Source organism: Musa acuminata, chromosome BXJ2-4 (assembly GCF_036884655.1).
Source record: "Musa acuminata AAA Group cultivar baxijiao chromosome BXJ2-4, Cavendish_Baxijiao_AAA, whole genome shotgun sequence".
Taxonomy (NCBI): domain Eukaryota; kingdom Viridiplantae; phylum Streptophyta; class Magnoliopsida; order Zingiberales; family Musaceae; genus Musa; species Musa acuminata.
Window position 1 is genome coordinate 2033453 of NC_088341.1, and position 16523 is coordinate 2049975.

A 16523-nucleotide genomic window follows, 5' to 3' on the forward strand; every position below is an offset into this window, starting at 1 on the left:
ATCTATTTGCATTTTTGCAAATTTGTTTTTTTTTTTTGGCTAAATTTTCTGATTTGGCCTGTGTGGTATCTTCCATTTTGTTCTTGTACCGGTTAATAGCTTATATTCATAATATGGTACTCTTTCTCATTGCTATTATGGATTTTTCGCATGATATGTTGGGTGTAAGACTAGGTCCTTAAGATGGATGCTAGTTCTTTATGATCTAGCCTACGTTGAACCGTGTAATATTTTTTTGATCATAATTGGGTAATTTAATGTGCATAAACATAGATCATTTACTTGTCGAGGAAGTGGAAGTGACAAAGGTCATAATGGCGGATGAAGACAAAAAGGCAGAGGTAGGAGATGTCGGAGGCGGAGGCGAGGAAGAATTGGACTACCATGTCGTAAGCGCGACAAGTGGGGATACAAGAGAGGATGAAGTGGGAGGCGATGGGGACAAAGACGCTTAGGAAAATGAAGAGGGACTAGGAGACCACTGCATACCAAGTGTCGGATTGGTCGATGCACATCCACCTAAGGTAGGACCAGAAGCTCCTGAGCTCGTCATCAACGCGAGTGAGGTTACGTGCGTATAATGCCCTACTATATAGCAGCAACTCGATGCTGCTACTAGTGGTCGATTCCACGATGACGCCTCATCCTGCTACTACTGACAGTGGTCTTAGTTTTTTTAATTTAAATTACATATGTCATTATATTAATAATTTATTATAAGTTAATATATCACATCATGTAAACAAATTCAAATGTTTATTAACTCAAGCTTGACGAACTATTTTAGACGTGATTAAACAAAAAAAGACTTAAGGTCTAATGTCAAAATTACTGGAGCTAAAATATATTTAACCCTTAATTAAATAAAAAAATATTTAAATAAAGTTGGAATGATACGAATCACTAAAATTTAGAAGTTGGAATGTGTTTGATTCATGGTGAATCATGGAAGACAGTGAAAGTGCTTCATGAGCCAAAATTATTCAAGGATATAGGCTTTTCAAAGTCGGAACTGCTAAAAAGAAGGGAAAGGCTATCATGTCCTCTAGCTTTATATGAAAGTTCGTAGGGGAAGGTTGTTTTCTTTTCTGTTTTTTTATCATTACAATTTGCAAGTATAACAAACATAGTAACTCATTCAATAAGATGACAAGTTCAAGAAGGAATGACATGAATTGAGACCCAACAAGCTTGACTAGTATACAAAATAGCATTAGCTCCAAGTCTTAATTAAACCCAAGACCTCACTTTGAGGAATTATCATTAATTTGATGAAATAATATGTCAATGGTAAAGAATTTATATTGGCAAGAGTAGTTAATTAAAACCATTAATGACAATTAAAAGAGAGATAGTGACTTTGAAGATATTGGTGATAGCCAAATCAATCCAGTTTGATGCTAAAAAATAATGAGACGCGTTATAGTTCCAGGATGCTTTAGACTATAAAATAAATCAATATCAAACGGGTCTTTAATATAGTTCTTTTGATATTTAAGTTAGTATCAAAATAACATTTTAAGATTCAAGTGAAGGTGAGATATCATAATTCAATAATCATGCTCATAGAAACCTTTTAAGGCATCTCCTCTTAATCGTAAGCGTTTAGAAAAAAATATTCTCTACGAAGTGAAGATATTCAAAGAATTTTTTTTTTTTTTTAGGATTTGATGTAGTATGTCATAGGACACGTTGTCAAAATTTTACTGACGTGATAAATTTGATAATTTAAAATTTCATCTTTTTTAACTGATCGAAACATTACGTTCTGAGTTATGATCGATGATGAATATTATTGATCAACTTGGACTTTACACCATAGAACATTAAAATATCTAGCACGCTACAAGCATGTTCGGATCCGTGGCGCAATGGTAGCGCGTCTGACTCCAGATCAGAAGGTTGCGTGTTCGATTCACGTCGGGTTCAAATGCCAAAATTTTATTTTATTTGATTATAATATTCTGTTGCTTCTTTAGTTGCCGTCTGATGCAAATCAAACGATCTCCATATTATCGAAGCGACCTGTTCATTAGGTGTACCTCAAAATAGGTATATGATCCTAGTTGTTTATTGTTGAATAAGCCGTACTTCTAGAGGAGGCTTATCTCTTCTTTGACTCCGAGCTATCGCCTCAACCCTCTTAGTTGTGGACGGACTATTCTTATTATAAAAACACATTACCACAAAATCTATTTCTACGTGAAAGAAGACTTGGTTAGTTCAAATCCTATCTACACTAGTTGAAATGGGGAGAAGATTTGGATGTTGATCCCGAGGAGAAGGGTTAATCCTGGCTTCTCTTAGCTAGGCCTTGCTTATCTGCAAGATGGTCGTGGATGCAAACAAAGCAATTGACAATTGGTATTATTGCTCTCAATCTAGCCCACTCAATCTTGAAATTGTATTTTAAATCTTCCCATTGGATCACGTAAAATCAACAAGCCACCTCCTCTATGAAGAAATAAAAAAATCCTCTTCTTCTAATCTTTGTTCGAAGAAGACACCTCTACGACTCGATAACTAGGATAACAAAAAAAAAATATAATTCCTAAGACTCGTAATAAATTAAGCCTGTAATAAGATCAACGATAGGAAAATACTAAGCTTTTAACACTCCCTAAAAAAGATAGCCAAACAACACTAGGTGTTCGATGCCATTTGGGTAGGAGAGATTTTTCAAATGTTCAAAATTAAAAAAGGGACGGTGGTGGAGTCTAAGCCCTACCTCCAATGCATCAAGAGAAGTACAAAAAAAAATGACATGACTCATATGATCAGTCATTAGAGCGAGGTGGCTAAGGGTTTGGACACCTTGCGTCAAACCTTAAGCTAATCGATTAAACGATTGAGGGCTAGACATCTTGACTCGATGGTCAACTTTCCTAATTCCATCGCTTAAGCTGACTAGCTGACCATCTAGTTGCATGGCTTATGCCTTGATTGGTCGAATGACTGACCATATGGTCTGCACCCCGATCAACCAAATGATGATGCTCAACCCATGGGCCAAGTGTGTTTTGATAACACACAACTCATGGGCCAATGTGCATTTCGACAACGAATAATCCATAGGCCAAATGTCTATTTTGATGATACATAACCCATGGGCAAAGTGTGTATTTCGACAATGCATAACCCACAAGCCAATTACATACTTCAATAACATATAGCTCGATAGCTCAAACATGTATCTCCCAAAATCTGCTTTGCATCATGGTCCAATTAGATGTCCTTGGAACCAATAGTCCACCATTCAAATGAAAGATCGAGATCGAAGTACTTCAGAGATCGATAGTTGTATGATCTAACAACTCCGCGATAAGAGGCTAGTGATAAGAAGAGATTGACATGACAAACATGTAAGCTCAAACGTGGCTAACAAGTTGGCCATCCTAGCCACCTGTCAGTCACACTAGATCAACAAGTGGTGATTGAATCCGAGGACATGTAGCATAATGCTCGATCATATGACCTCATAATAAGTGATATCAAATGATGTAGGCTTTTAGCATAACAAACATCATGCCACGCCTTTGTCCAAAATATTGCACATTCTCCTCTCACGCCCGGTGATCTTCGACATAACCATTCCTCGAGTGATCTATAAAAGGGATCTCAACGTATGCATTTCATTCGTTTACTTTTTCAAACTCACTAGCTAGTCCGATCGATCCGATCGATCCAACTACAATTGAATTTTCTAACTTTAAGAATTGACTTGATCATCATACGGGCTGCCCATCAGTTGGCAACGACCCTGACTCAATTTTGTAAAGTAAAGCTGACATACTGTTGTAGAACTGAGAGAGCTCGGAGATGCTTTGATTAGATTCGATTCACCTCTTCAATTCAAACAATCACTAAACACTATCTAAATTCTTTCCAATATGAGTACATCGAAGTACTTTACAATTCCATTAGTTGAGTCTAAAACATTGACATAAAAATCACTAGCTTAGTCTAAAGTTCCCATCTTTTTCCTTGTAAAGTGATTACTCCAGTTTTAGTTGTTGATTTCAAAAGAGAACAAGAAATTTAGCAAATGACTAGTTATCAAAATTAGATCAAACATCAATCCGGTGAATTCTCGAGTCATTGGATTATTGATTGATTACAGTGGGGGACTCAACTAATCTAAATTGTGAGTTTAATAACATGTTAAATAAAATATAATAAGAAATAAATTGAAAAAAGTAGTGAAAGAAAATGGTAAGGATGCCGGCAAAAGAGCAACTTTTTAAGGAGATTCTAAAATCATAAATATAATAAGATATATTTTCTTTCATCCTTTAAAACTCAAATGATTTAACTCATTGAACCAATCAATCATCTAATTTTCAATTTTCTTTTTATTTGATCGACTGGTCCGATCTGAGTTTTATAACTACGGTGAAAAGTGACTCAGTCACCTCAAGATCAGATTTTGAGAAAAAAAAAAAATCAATTCTTAAGTAAATCTCCATTAAACCTAAACTTTGAGTTCTGTCTACATACAAAGATCAAAGATGTCTTGAAATTGCCTTACCTTAATAGCTGTAAAATATTATTAAAATATGTTGAAAATGTGGCGGTTTTATTGGTGAGCTTCATTTTGGAATTGGAACAAGTGATGAAGACTGATTGACTAGTTTTTGTTATGGTTTTAATGAGTTTATTTAATGCTTGTATATGAGAATATAAACATATATCGATTGTCTAGCTTTATTATGGCTTCGGTTGGGAACGTTTATATTGGTCTTATGATGATTGTAATATCTACAAGGTTTGTGACAAAGACTATGTAGTTTTTTTTTTTTTTTTTACCATTTAGTCTATCAAGTTGAACATTAATTTTGGACTCATCATGCAATTTGATGAGGCTTGATGTTATACAAGCTTTTATGACATTATCATAAATTCTATGGAAAGATAAAAATTATTGAGATCATTTCTTTTAAGCCACACAATCCTATACAACCCATGTCGAATAGTCTATCAACGAGGCCAAGGAAGAATGACATGACAAGAGCAAGTTAGTCAAGAAGGAAGTCATTTCTACCCACTCGTGGACTTTGATCAAGTGCTCCAACAATCTTTTCTTTCTATATTAATAATGGTCAACGTAGATGTCATTTTCATTGGTAACATTGGTCATTGTATATGTCATTTTCTTAAAATCTATTTTAGATTTAGATTTCTTTTTGTCTACATTAGCGAGGTTCATTATATATGTGATTTATAAGATCGAGTGGGTGGTGCCATGCCACCTTTCACATGAAAACCATAAATCCAGATGTGAAGAAAAAGATAACACTAATTAGATTTTATTTGTTGTTTAACGATTAATATTATTAATTATTATTATTTTATTTGAAAGTTAATATTTGATCGTTTTATTCAATCACGCCTTTTAGAGCTCATGAGCTCCGAAATGATAAAATCGTATGGGTACTTCCACCATTCAAAATGGATAATTTCTCGTTAACCTACGAGGCCAAGTGGAATAACCAAATATTAACTTATCAGATTGGCACTAAAGAAATAATCTTAGGCCCTTGGCTCTCCTACGGGTGGGAGAACTTATAAAAATATTTAGTCTCACATTAGTTAAAAATAGAGAAACCAATGACTCATAAGTCTACTGATTCACCCTTAACCTCAAATGCGTCTTTTGAAGTTCACGTGGTTTGAAAGGATAAAATTGTATGGGTACACTCATCGCTCAAAGTAGACGTAAGCGTATAAAGTGGCACTAATGATAGACCGACCAAATGTGCACTAATAAAGACATTTTGAAGCTCACGAGCTCCGACAAAGCAAAACCATGGGAACACCTATCGTCCAAAATGGATGACCCTTAGATATTTTATGAGATTGAGTACTGATAAAGATATTTAATCCCTTAGGAGTACCGATAAAATCATATATAATTATTTTCATCAACTTGATGCTTAGAATAATATTATTTTTGTCACTATAATTATGAAAGATCGATTTTTGCTATAATAATATAGCGATGATATGGACAAACAACGATTCATTTTTTAAGACAACTTAGGTGCTAAGCTATCTATAGTTGATAATCGTAATCTACATGATTTTCCGTCTTCAAGTAAAGAATCGATGAAGTAAACAATACAGATATAAAATATAAGGGGTGATTATGTATAGAGAAGAAATATATATATATATATATAATTTCTCTCTTTTATAAGATTTTTATCTTAAGGGTTTAGATTTATTATTTGAGATGGTAAAGAGTAGTAGTCGTCATTGGACTCCCCATGGTTGAATTCATTGAGACAGGTGGCGCTCCCTGATTGGTGAACAGGCTTCCCATTTTCGCGAGAGGGGTGTTTGTCTGCCTTTCTCCACCGAGTGCCAGCTATCGTCCAGCGCGGACGCCAACTACGAATCACGACCTTTGGTTTTCAAGCAAGCGGCAGCGACGCAGTCTTCACCGTTTGATCTGACATGAGCGCGTCCATCCTACGGTCCTGATTTGTACAAGGACGTAGCCAAAAGGATGGACGCGTGGTGCTGTTATTCCGTAGAAGAAGTATCATAATAACTCTATGCAACTGTTACATCTACCGTTCAAATCTATCTCCTGTGGGGGTGGACGTTAAGACGATGTATCGCATGTAAAATATATGCGGATAATCTCATAAAGAAAGATTCGAAGGAGAACCGCAACGGGCTCTTCCACACCACAGACAGCGACGGAAACGTCGCCGTCGGGGGAAGTATATATATAGGAAGAGGAGAAAAGGCATGGTATCCTTGAGCTTTTGTACCTACGGCCATGGGGGGAGGAGATGCAGGCGATGCAACCTCGAAGACCAGGGTCGTGGTGGTCGGCGGGGGAGTCGCCGGGGCGGTCCTCGCCAGGTCCATGCAGTTCCTCGCCGACGTAGTCCTCATCGACCCGTATGGATCGCTCTCTCTCTCTCTCTCTCTCTCTCTCTGTGCCGTGTTTTTTCCTGCGTTTCTTGACAGGAAGCCCTAATATCTTGAAAAGTTGCTTTTTTGATGAATTTGTTGGGCTTCTATGTGCTATTTTATCATCTCTCGTTTCATTGTTTGTTCGTGTATTATCTGCAAAATTGAGTGGCTTTTGATGTAATTGTCATAAGAAAGTGGGTATCTGGCCGATTGGTTCCCTCTCGGTTTACAATTTCGACAAGGAAAATACATCCGAAATGTGGATTGAGATATTCGAAATTAGATACTTTACATTAACGATTATCATGGGGGAGGCTCCCTTGTTAATCCTCACCAGTACTGAAGAAAAGTTGGCCTTTTTCCCCCTCCCTGTGCCTACCTAATATTTTCTCCTGGAAAGATGGATCTGACCACCCCAGCTGTCGGATCGTTGAAATCCGTCCATTGCCAGCTGTTGATCCATTTAGATCTAAAACCTTCCCCATCTGTATCAAGAGGCAGCAGGACACTGATTTTGCGTCCCCTGAATCATTTTTAACAGTCATAAACTATTGATAATTTCATCTTTGCAATCCAGCATAAGATTGTGGATAGGAATGAAGTCTCTAGACATCTTGGCTAGTTGTGGATGATATGTAATTTGTGGTCAATATCTCCTATAAACGTTTAAGAGGAATAATTCAAGGACAGTTCATGGATTATGACGAGTCCATGTTAATTTGCTCCCTAGCATGCAGGAAGATCATATTAAATTGATATATGCCAAGCTGATAAAAGATGCAGTTTTGAGAGAAGAAACCAAAGTTATACAAATGAATGTACTCATCCCCCCTTCTAAAATATAAAGAATCCTTCTGTTATGAATAGCTTAAACAGAGATTTTGAGACGTAACATCTGTAAGTAGCTATGCGTTACTCACAGTTATATAACTGTTGTGGGATTAGTAGCATCAGAAGACGGTGGGGAAACTCAATTTGGCTGCAAAATATGTCATAGTCAATGTAGCTATTATGGAACAATAGCTCACTGATCAACCACTTTCATGTTGAGAAAGGGCATTAATATATTATTTATTTGGAGTTTGGATTTACCACAGATAGGGAATTAATACCTAATATATTTCTGCATTGGAGGAGTAGCTGTTGTAATTTCTGGCTGGATAAATAAATGTTTGAATTTTTATTATTGAACTTGAATTATTGATTATAAAAAAATACATGCTAGTTTTCCGATGAAGTCAGGATCTCTACAATGATGTTTTAGTTGTTTGTGTGTCTGTAATGTAAACACACTATTTACCTTACTAATGCAAGAGTTATAACATCAGATGAATGTTCCATGTCTTCACATGCTTATGTGTCTGGTAGAACTGGTGTGTTTTAGCTGGTATACCTTAAGGGTAATACATTTCTTATCTGGACATGCAGCTTATTCAAATCATATAATTAATTAGTTTTAGATATTTCTGATTAGTTTAATGATATATATTTTCAAACTCTGATATTAGGAAGGAATATTTTGAGATTCCCTGGGCAGAATTGAGATCAATGGTTGAGCCTTCCTTTTCAGACAGATCACTGATTAAACACACTGATTACCTTACTAATGCAAGAGTCATAACATCTTCGGCAGTCAATATCACTGAAAACCAGGTTTTGACGGCAGATGGCAATTCAGTTTCATTTGATTATCTTGTCATAGCCACTGGTCATGCATACTCAACTCCTACAAGCAAAAAAGAAAGGCTCGAGCAGTTTCAACAAGGTAATTATTCAACATTCATTTCTTCGTTAGATCTGCATGGGCATGTTTCTTATTTGTACTTTGACTCTCAGCACATCAGGAACCTTCGACAAATATTGTGCAGCTTTGTGCTAACAGTTGAATTTTCTTTTTTCTTTTTTTTTTTAACTTTTGTATAGCTAAAATTGGTTTACTAATATCCATTTTGGCCAATTTCAGTGGAAATAATTAGTAATTTTTTTGTGTACTCCAGAACAGTCATTTGTCTTTGCTAGTTGATTTTTCATTGGATGCTTAAACTTAACAAAATTTGTTGATTATATCATCTCTACCTTTGTGCGTTCACTTTGGAAATGCATCTCAATGGATGGGTTTTATTTAGATATTCAGGGAATTACTTGTGTTGTATAGTGCACTCCATGCTTAAAGGTTTCTTGGCCTTCAACGATACACACCGGCAACATTCTGAGATTAGATTGGACTTACAAGATTCCAACTTTGGCCCTTGGCACATATTTTGCAACTCCAATGTATTAACAAATCAGACTTGGACCTGCTACAACATCACCATGGATCCTTAGTTTGGTTTTTACTCATGGAAGGATATTCCTCTGACTCTCAACTGGCTTTAGTAGTGCTGGAGGGTATCATATCATAAATTATCGAATTTGATATCCATTTATTTATTTTTTTTCTTGGTTTAAAGTCCAAGCAGGTACACCATAGCAAATTCTTTCTTTACATGTAAAGAGGTAAAAAATTATCTATATATGCATAAGTTCTTATTGACCAAAAGCATATGATTTTCTCCCATTAATAATTATCGCTAGTAAGTGAAAAAATAAATTTATTTTGATCTACTGGCAACTATGCAATATAGAATGATTTAAGCAATTTAAAAGTGAAAAGATTACAGGAGGCTGACAATCGATTGAAAAAAAAATTCCGAAGTAGACTCTAGAAGTTAGCTTCCCTTACTATGAATTTGGCATTGTTAATATTAATTTTAAGTTTTTAATTAATATTATGATCATGTTTATTTTTTTATTAAATTAATCTGGAGTTACATACTCATTATTTCATTGATGATATTCCTATGTTCTCACATCTTCATTGTTAAATTCTGCTTCCTATCTCAATTAATCTAGTGACTGTTCAGTTTTTTCCTCTTCCTGTCGTGCTGCTCACTGAGTTAATATGATTTCATGATCAAGCTTTGAGGTCATGCATAAATTGTATGTCCAGAATAGATGCCTGCCCATGCACATGTTTTGAACTATATAGTGGAATGAGTAGTTTGTTTATTTTGGATAATTATTTTATTAAAGCAGGTTAGAAAGCATCACTTATTTTTATCTGTGACTTCTTTCCCCTGTTCATATAGGACTAGACACAAATAATCCGTGAAATATCATGCAGCTTCTGTAAAGATAAATCTCATTTACTGCATATATTGACAGCTGGTTTTCCTTCCATGTTTAGATAATCAGAAGATTAAATCTTCCCAGTCTGTTTTAATCGTTGGAGGTGGTCCATCTGGTGTTGAACTTGCTGGAGAGATTGCAGTTGACTATCCAGATAAGAAGGTGACTATTGTTCACAAAGGGTCAAGGGTACTGGAATTCATAGGGCACAAAGCATCCAAAAAGACACTAGATTGGTTGATATCAAAGAAAGTAGAAGTGCTTTTAGAGCAGTCAGTTGATCTGGACTCCATTTCAGAGGGAGATGGAGTATATACCACATCAACTGGACAAAAGATTTCAGCTGATTGCCATTTTGTTTGTGTGGGTAAGCCACTGGGATCATCATGGCTCCAGGATTCTGCTCTCAGGGATTGTTTAAACGAGAACAGAAGGCTGATGGTCGATGAATACTTAAGGGTCAAAGGTCGAAGTAATATCTTTGCCATTGGAGACATTACCGACATTCCTGTAAGTCTGCATCTGGACTTTCACTTAAACCAAACCTTTTATGAATAACTAGTAAATGACTGTTTTGCACTCTAGGAGTTGCTAGAAATATATATTACTATAAAGATGATTAGGAGAAGGTATAGTGTCTGTCTACCTAACTTCACCTATTTTAGTTCTTGAAGAGAGGTGTATATTTTTCAATCAGATTAAATAATATGTTGATAGTACATAGTAGGGTTCCAGAATAATTTTTTGAAAATACTTTTTTATTTCTTGGAGAAAGAGCATGAGTAGTGCCTTCTTAACCAGATTTACTTCATCACAAGTACTGCCCCAAGTATTGTTGGGATTAGCACCTTGGTTCTCCTAAAAAATAGAAGAAAGAGAAAAAAGGCTGCTCTTTAGTTGTTTATTCTAAAATTTCCTTTGAGAACAAAAATCCAAGGTGCAGAGTCTCGAAATGCTACTTAAAATTGAAGTCCAATTTGTTCTAACATTGAAACTTCATAAGATTACTCGACCAGATGCATGTTCTTCCAACTACTACTTATTCCATTGTTTACAATGTTAAAAGGCCTTGTCATTCTATCATAGTTAAGTTGAAATCAAATTGAACTCACTGATAATATTATGCATTGCTCTCATCTTCAGGAAATTAAACAAGGATTCCTTGCGGAGAGACATGCCACAGTGGTCATCAAAAGCCTGAAGCTGTTAATGAAGGGAACCAAGGAGAATAAGCTGGCAAAATACAAAGCTGCATCTCCTATGGCAATTGTTTCTTTGGGTAGAAAAGAAGGAGTGGCACAGCTCCCATTCGCAACAATGATTGGATGCCTGCCTGGTCTGATCAAGTCCAAGGATTTGTTTGTGGGAAGGACCAGGAAAACTCTGGGGCTGGTTTCTAGCACTTGAAAGCAAAGTTAAGATATTGTGTGTGCATTGACTGCTAAGAGGAATGTTTGGTGGTTGTATATCACTTTTGTTCATGTATTGTTTTATGTAATTGTGCCAATCTGAAGATATTACATAGACCTGATTTGAATATTATCATTTTATTTCACATGAAAATGTCAATGGCTACCTGAGATGAAATTTCTGTGCTTTTGACAGTTTGAGTTATTGGATTTTTTTATATTATTGCAATACCCAAGTAGTCTCATATGGATGTAAATTCAAACTATGGAAACATTTATCATAATTTATTGATGTGCTTGGATCAATACAATGAACTCAGATCAGAGTAAGGTTATGATTTTGGCAGAGCTCAAATCATCTTAAACTTTAGAACTGTGAATGTGCTTCATAGCAGTGGGTCATCAAAAGTGGAGAAAGGTTAATCTTGAAGAGGTAAATGCAGTAAGCTCTTCTATAGACACATCTAGGCAAGTATCTGATATAAATCAGAAAAAAAGGGTTTGAAAGAAAGGATCATTACATAAAATTTTAAAGTTTAAATAATCCTAACGCCTTTGATAAAAATAATGATAAGATCTCCTCAAATCTACAGACTCCTATAAGAAACAGAGTTGTCGATGCCATATATTTTTTTAATGCCGAACCATGAACAGTTATATGTTATATCATAGTTAAAAAAAATGCATATGATTGAAGTTTTGTACAACCAAATTCTAACAATTCGAATATGTTATGTAGACAATAACTCTTTAAAACTAAAGTATAAGGGGAATTCAGTGGACATTTCTAAAAGAAGAACACCTTTGGGTTCTTTTCCTGAAAACTTACCATTTGTTTCGCTTGTGTTTATCTACTTTTCTGTTCTTATTTGTGGCAGATCATTCACATGTTAAAGGTGCAGACCAACCAAACATTCATGAATCATCACACATCAATGCATCATCAAGCAGCAACTTATCACAGTGCAAAAAATAGAATTGCTCATTCATGTGACAGGTGAGGAGGTCTTGGCATGAGTCTACTTGTGAGGATGACCAACTGTGCTCAAACATCCAATTCGTAACTTTTGTTGATTCATCGGGCACTATCTTATAACTGGTAAACTTGATGATATGATGCGTAAGAAGCTGTGCAAAATATGCTGAAGAAGGCTTTGCTCGATACAGAATTGATCAGAGCAGGTTTTGATCAAATCTCAAAGACTATATGATGAGGAAGAAAATACATGGATGATTTAGAAATCAGAGTTGCTTTAGTTTCCTTTTTTATCTTAGTTTTCGAGATGAGCTTATTCAAAGTTTTAAATCCTATGAGATTCAAATATAGTCCTTTCTTGGAAAATTTACTGCATTTTGGTTGTGAAGTTGAGAAAATTATGACTCTGCACAATTTATTGAAGCCCCGTGATGGAAGTGCATTTAGAACATCCATTTTTAGGTGGAGGACCAATAGGCTGGATGGTGGAAATTTATGGATATGTGTCAGAGATCTGAACCATTTTGCAGAAGTTTTGGATGTCTGAACCTTTACTAAATTTATGGGTTGATGTCCTCTTGTAATCTTTTTGTGTGTGTATCCCAGTATGATCAAGCCTTTCAATGTAGTGTCTGTTTGGATAACTTCAATCTCTTCTTACAATGATGACCTCATGTTTCCTGTACCACTCGATTCGGATCAAATGGTCTGATTAAGAATGAAACTACTTGCTCTTTGTTCATCATGATACAAGTGTTTGATTTCAGTGACAGCTGATGGCAGCTTTTACTTGCAACCTTAAGATTTCTGGTCGAGTATGAACCTTTGAGTTGTGTGTGGTGATCGCTTGATGCAACCATTAACTACTTGCTTGATGTAGTAATTGGGAATGAACCTTGATGCAACCATATGATCTCAAACGACAACTGCATGACCATATGATGATGCTATATATCACACTTTATTGCTAATCCGGTAGACGCAGAACAGAAGTCTATACATGGAGTTTGCTGGTATTGACAAGAAGGAAACCCTGCAACATGAGGAAGAAAGATGATAGTGCCAAGAACAGAGCTCATTCTCCCTTACGTCATGGAGCACTCTGGGGGAAACCCCTGCGGGAAACGCTTCAGGTCAGTGCAGTAGTGGTAGATCATGTAGTTCTTCTGCACCCACCTCATCCTGTCTTGGCTGGGGGTGTCCAACTCTTGGCTCCACCAGCCTCTGGCGGCGGCGGGGACGGCCGAGCTGGAGTTCCTCGGAGCACAGCTCGAGATACCGGAAGACCAGACGCAGGCGTCGGCGTTGAAGTTCCTGTAGGAAGCGGTGAAGGGGGCGTTGTTCCAGTTGGTCTTGACCAGCCCGCCCCTGGTGGCCCAGTCGTCGGCGTTCCACAGGCTCGAGTAGATTCTCATCGGCTGGTTCTTGGGGAAAGGGATGCCTCTCGATTCCAGGTTCTTGAAGTCCCTGATCGGTGTGCCGTCGACCATGAAGCTGCAACGATGGCGGACGGATGGTGAGCATCTTCGACACCGTTGTTGGGGATTCGAGAGGAACACTTACATGACATGTCTGGGGTTCCAGAGAACAGAGTAGGCGTGGAAGTCCTTGGTGGGATCGAACCAGAGCTTGAACTGCATTTCCCTGTTCCCCTTCCCCTGCGTGTACACGTTGGTGTGGAGGGTGTAGGGATCTCCGGTGAGGTTGCCGAGGAACTCGAAGTCGATCTCGTCGTGCGTCGGCCCCTGAGAGGACAACTGCAGAAGCAGATCAAGAACGCCATCAGTGACTGGAATTACGACGAACAGTTCGCATTAAAACCGGTGGGGAGCAGAAGGATCCGTACGTAGTAGGCAGTGACGGTGCCAGCGGAGTTCCCCGGCACGAGCTTGAGCTGCATGTCGATCTTGCCGAAGAGGAACTCCTTCTTGGACTGGAAGCCGGAGCCGGACGTGCGATCGAGGGAGAGCGTAAGCAGCTGGCCATTGTTCAGGATCTTGGCGCGCCCGTCTCCCCAGGTGAGGTCGAAGTCCTGGTAGAAGGTGGCAGCTACGGCCATGGCCATGGCCAAGGAGGAGCAGAGCAAGAGGTGGATCAGCGACGCCATCGTTGCAGCAGAGGAGGAAGATGAAGCGAGTGAGTGTTGTGGGAGTGAGGTGGGTGAGTGGGATTTATAGAGCAGGGGGTGGGGAAGGGTGGGGTCGAGGCGGCGTTTGGAAGGATCTGCCATGAGTTGGCTACAGACTGGAGTTGGATACGTGTGTTCGTGTGGAAGGAGGGCATGTCAGCCAGCTAAAGACGGCCCGAGTGAGGAAGGTGATGAGGGCACCGACAATGAGACTCGACTGTTGATTTGGCTCCTCAGGTTGTTTTCGTGTTGGATTTGCTCGTTTGACTATCGATAGGTAGTGATGTGGAAAGTTTAGTATCCTATTTGATCCAAAATAGTAGATCTAACTTTATAGTTATATACTCATTAGATCTTTGCCCAATATAACCCCCTATACTTCTTACCCATTATAACCTCTATACACAAGAGCTTATGTATCCTCTTCAAGAATCAAATCAAATCGTTATATAGTGGGCATGAGATCTAATTTAATGGTGACTTCATATCGTAAGCTGCTCTCCGATCAAATTCATAGTTACTCTTTCATACTCGTGACCTTTACTATGTCTAAATTTGGGTTGACTTGAGGATAATTAATTAGCTTAAAAACATATTTGAGCCTTAGTCATTGACCTAAAATACATATTAATAATTTTATATTTATCACGTCCTTAAACATTCTAATGTAAGACTAAATCAGAATATTATACTCATTAGATTAAATTAGAATATTACACTTAGCCAATCAAAGAAAAGAAAATATTATACTCATCAATACTAACTTCATTGGATGGTGTAGTTGAAAGGAGTCGATGAGCTTTACAGGAAAGATTTACCAGACAAAAATAATTGCTATGTGAGATGATCTGGCACAATTATTGGTGCAAGGAATTGGGCACTTGAAGTTATATCGATGCCAAGGACAATGTTGCAGAGCTGTGAGTTGGGATGTTCCAGCTTCGATCAGTCCTACTCAGACAGACAAAAGAGAAAGGTAAAGCTCTTGCACTGATTTAATATGTATCAGAAATTTCAATCGATTCTCTAAAAGTGAGTGAGTTCCTTTAAATATTTTTACAAGAAAAATTGTTTTTTGAATGGAGAATATTGATCATATCGATTCCCAAGTCTTATGTGCCATGCAATCCGAGTTTACCATCAATTAATTACTTATTAACTGGAAGTATTGATAATATCAAATCCTAGCTTTTCATATTATGTGCTAAGCAATCCAAGTTTATCATCATCATCAAGTACTTACTTGTCCAGTAAATTCCAGCGTCGGAGAAACTGAGTTTGTCTTCCACTATTCATTCACATTTATGGATGTGAAATCAGGACAGCATGAAACCATCATTGATGGAAATTACTGACAAACAAAGTTGGATGGGGGCAACCCTTCTTTTATCTCTCCGCGAGAAGAGAAAACCAAATGGAATCTTTATGGATTATAAAAGGACTTACTCTAAAGAACCATAAGCAGTTCATTCCATGGCTTTTAATTGAAAGTGCTGCGGCAGTAAGTTTATGGGAGGTATGAATAAAATGAGGCTTCGAGTGAAATTAAATTTTCCATGTCAAGATCATGATAAAAATATCGAGTGAAGAGTAAGTCTAAGTCGATATCTTACAAAACTATATATATCGAGACATATTCGATAAGATTTTTTAAATATTTAAATTGTTTAAATTTGAAGGATTCAATTATATGTCAAATATATAAGATGTGACTTGTATTATGCTACATGATCATTGAGTTTGAGATCATCGATCTTATGATTGCTATCCCATCATAAGTGGAATCATGTTGAATTAAATTCATTAAATTAACTTTTCATTGATATCATATAATTAACCTCTCGTGGAGCTGAATCGATCCCTTATTAATTTTGTTATGACATGATGCTTATATTAAATAAATATTTATTTTTTA

The 16523-nt window shown here is 37.1% G+C and overlaps 2 protein-coding genes and 1 non-coding gene across 3 annotated transcripts; 2 read left to right on the plus strand and 1 right to left on the minus strand.

Annotated features, from left to right (window-relative positions):
* Window positions 1-1857: 1857 nt before the first annotated feature.
* TRNAW-CCA (transfer RNA tryptophan (anticodon CCA)) lies at window positions 1858-1929 on the plus strand. The gene has a single exon. It is a non-coding gene; the product is annotated as a tRNA-Trp (tRNA).
* A 4824-nt stretch (window positions 1930-6753) lies between these two features.
* On the plus strand, window positions 6754-11650 carry LOC135609426 (uncharacterized). Its single transcript, XM_065102699.1, has 4 exons — window positions 6754-6912; window positions 8436-8692; window positions 10154-10605; window positions 11239-11650. Exons 1-4 carry the CDS (start codon window positions 6788-6790, stop codon window positions 11500-11502), a joined length of 1098 nt encoding a protein of 365 aa, XP_064958771.1. The 5' UTR covers window positions 6754-6787; the 3' UTR covers window positions 11503-11650.
* A 1767-nt stretch (window positions 11651-13417) lies between these two features.
* On the minus strand, window positions 13418-14633 carry XTH3 (probable xyloglucan endotransglucosylase/hydrolase protein 25). The gene is made up of 3 exons (XM_009396602.3): window positions 14327-14633; window positions 14044-14237; window positions 13418-13974 (listed from the first exon to the last, which is right to left on the minus strand). The coding sequence occupies exons 1-3, from the start codon at window positions 14585-14587 to the stop codon at window positions 13566-13568; spliced, it is 864 nt and encodes a 287-aa protein (XP_009394877.2). The 5' UTR covers window positions 14588-14633; the 3' UTR covers window positions 13418-13565.
* Window positions 14634-16523: the final 1890 nt, after the last annotated feature.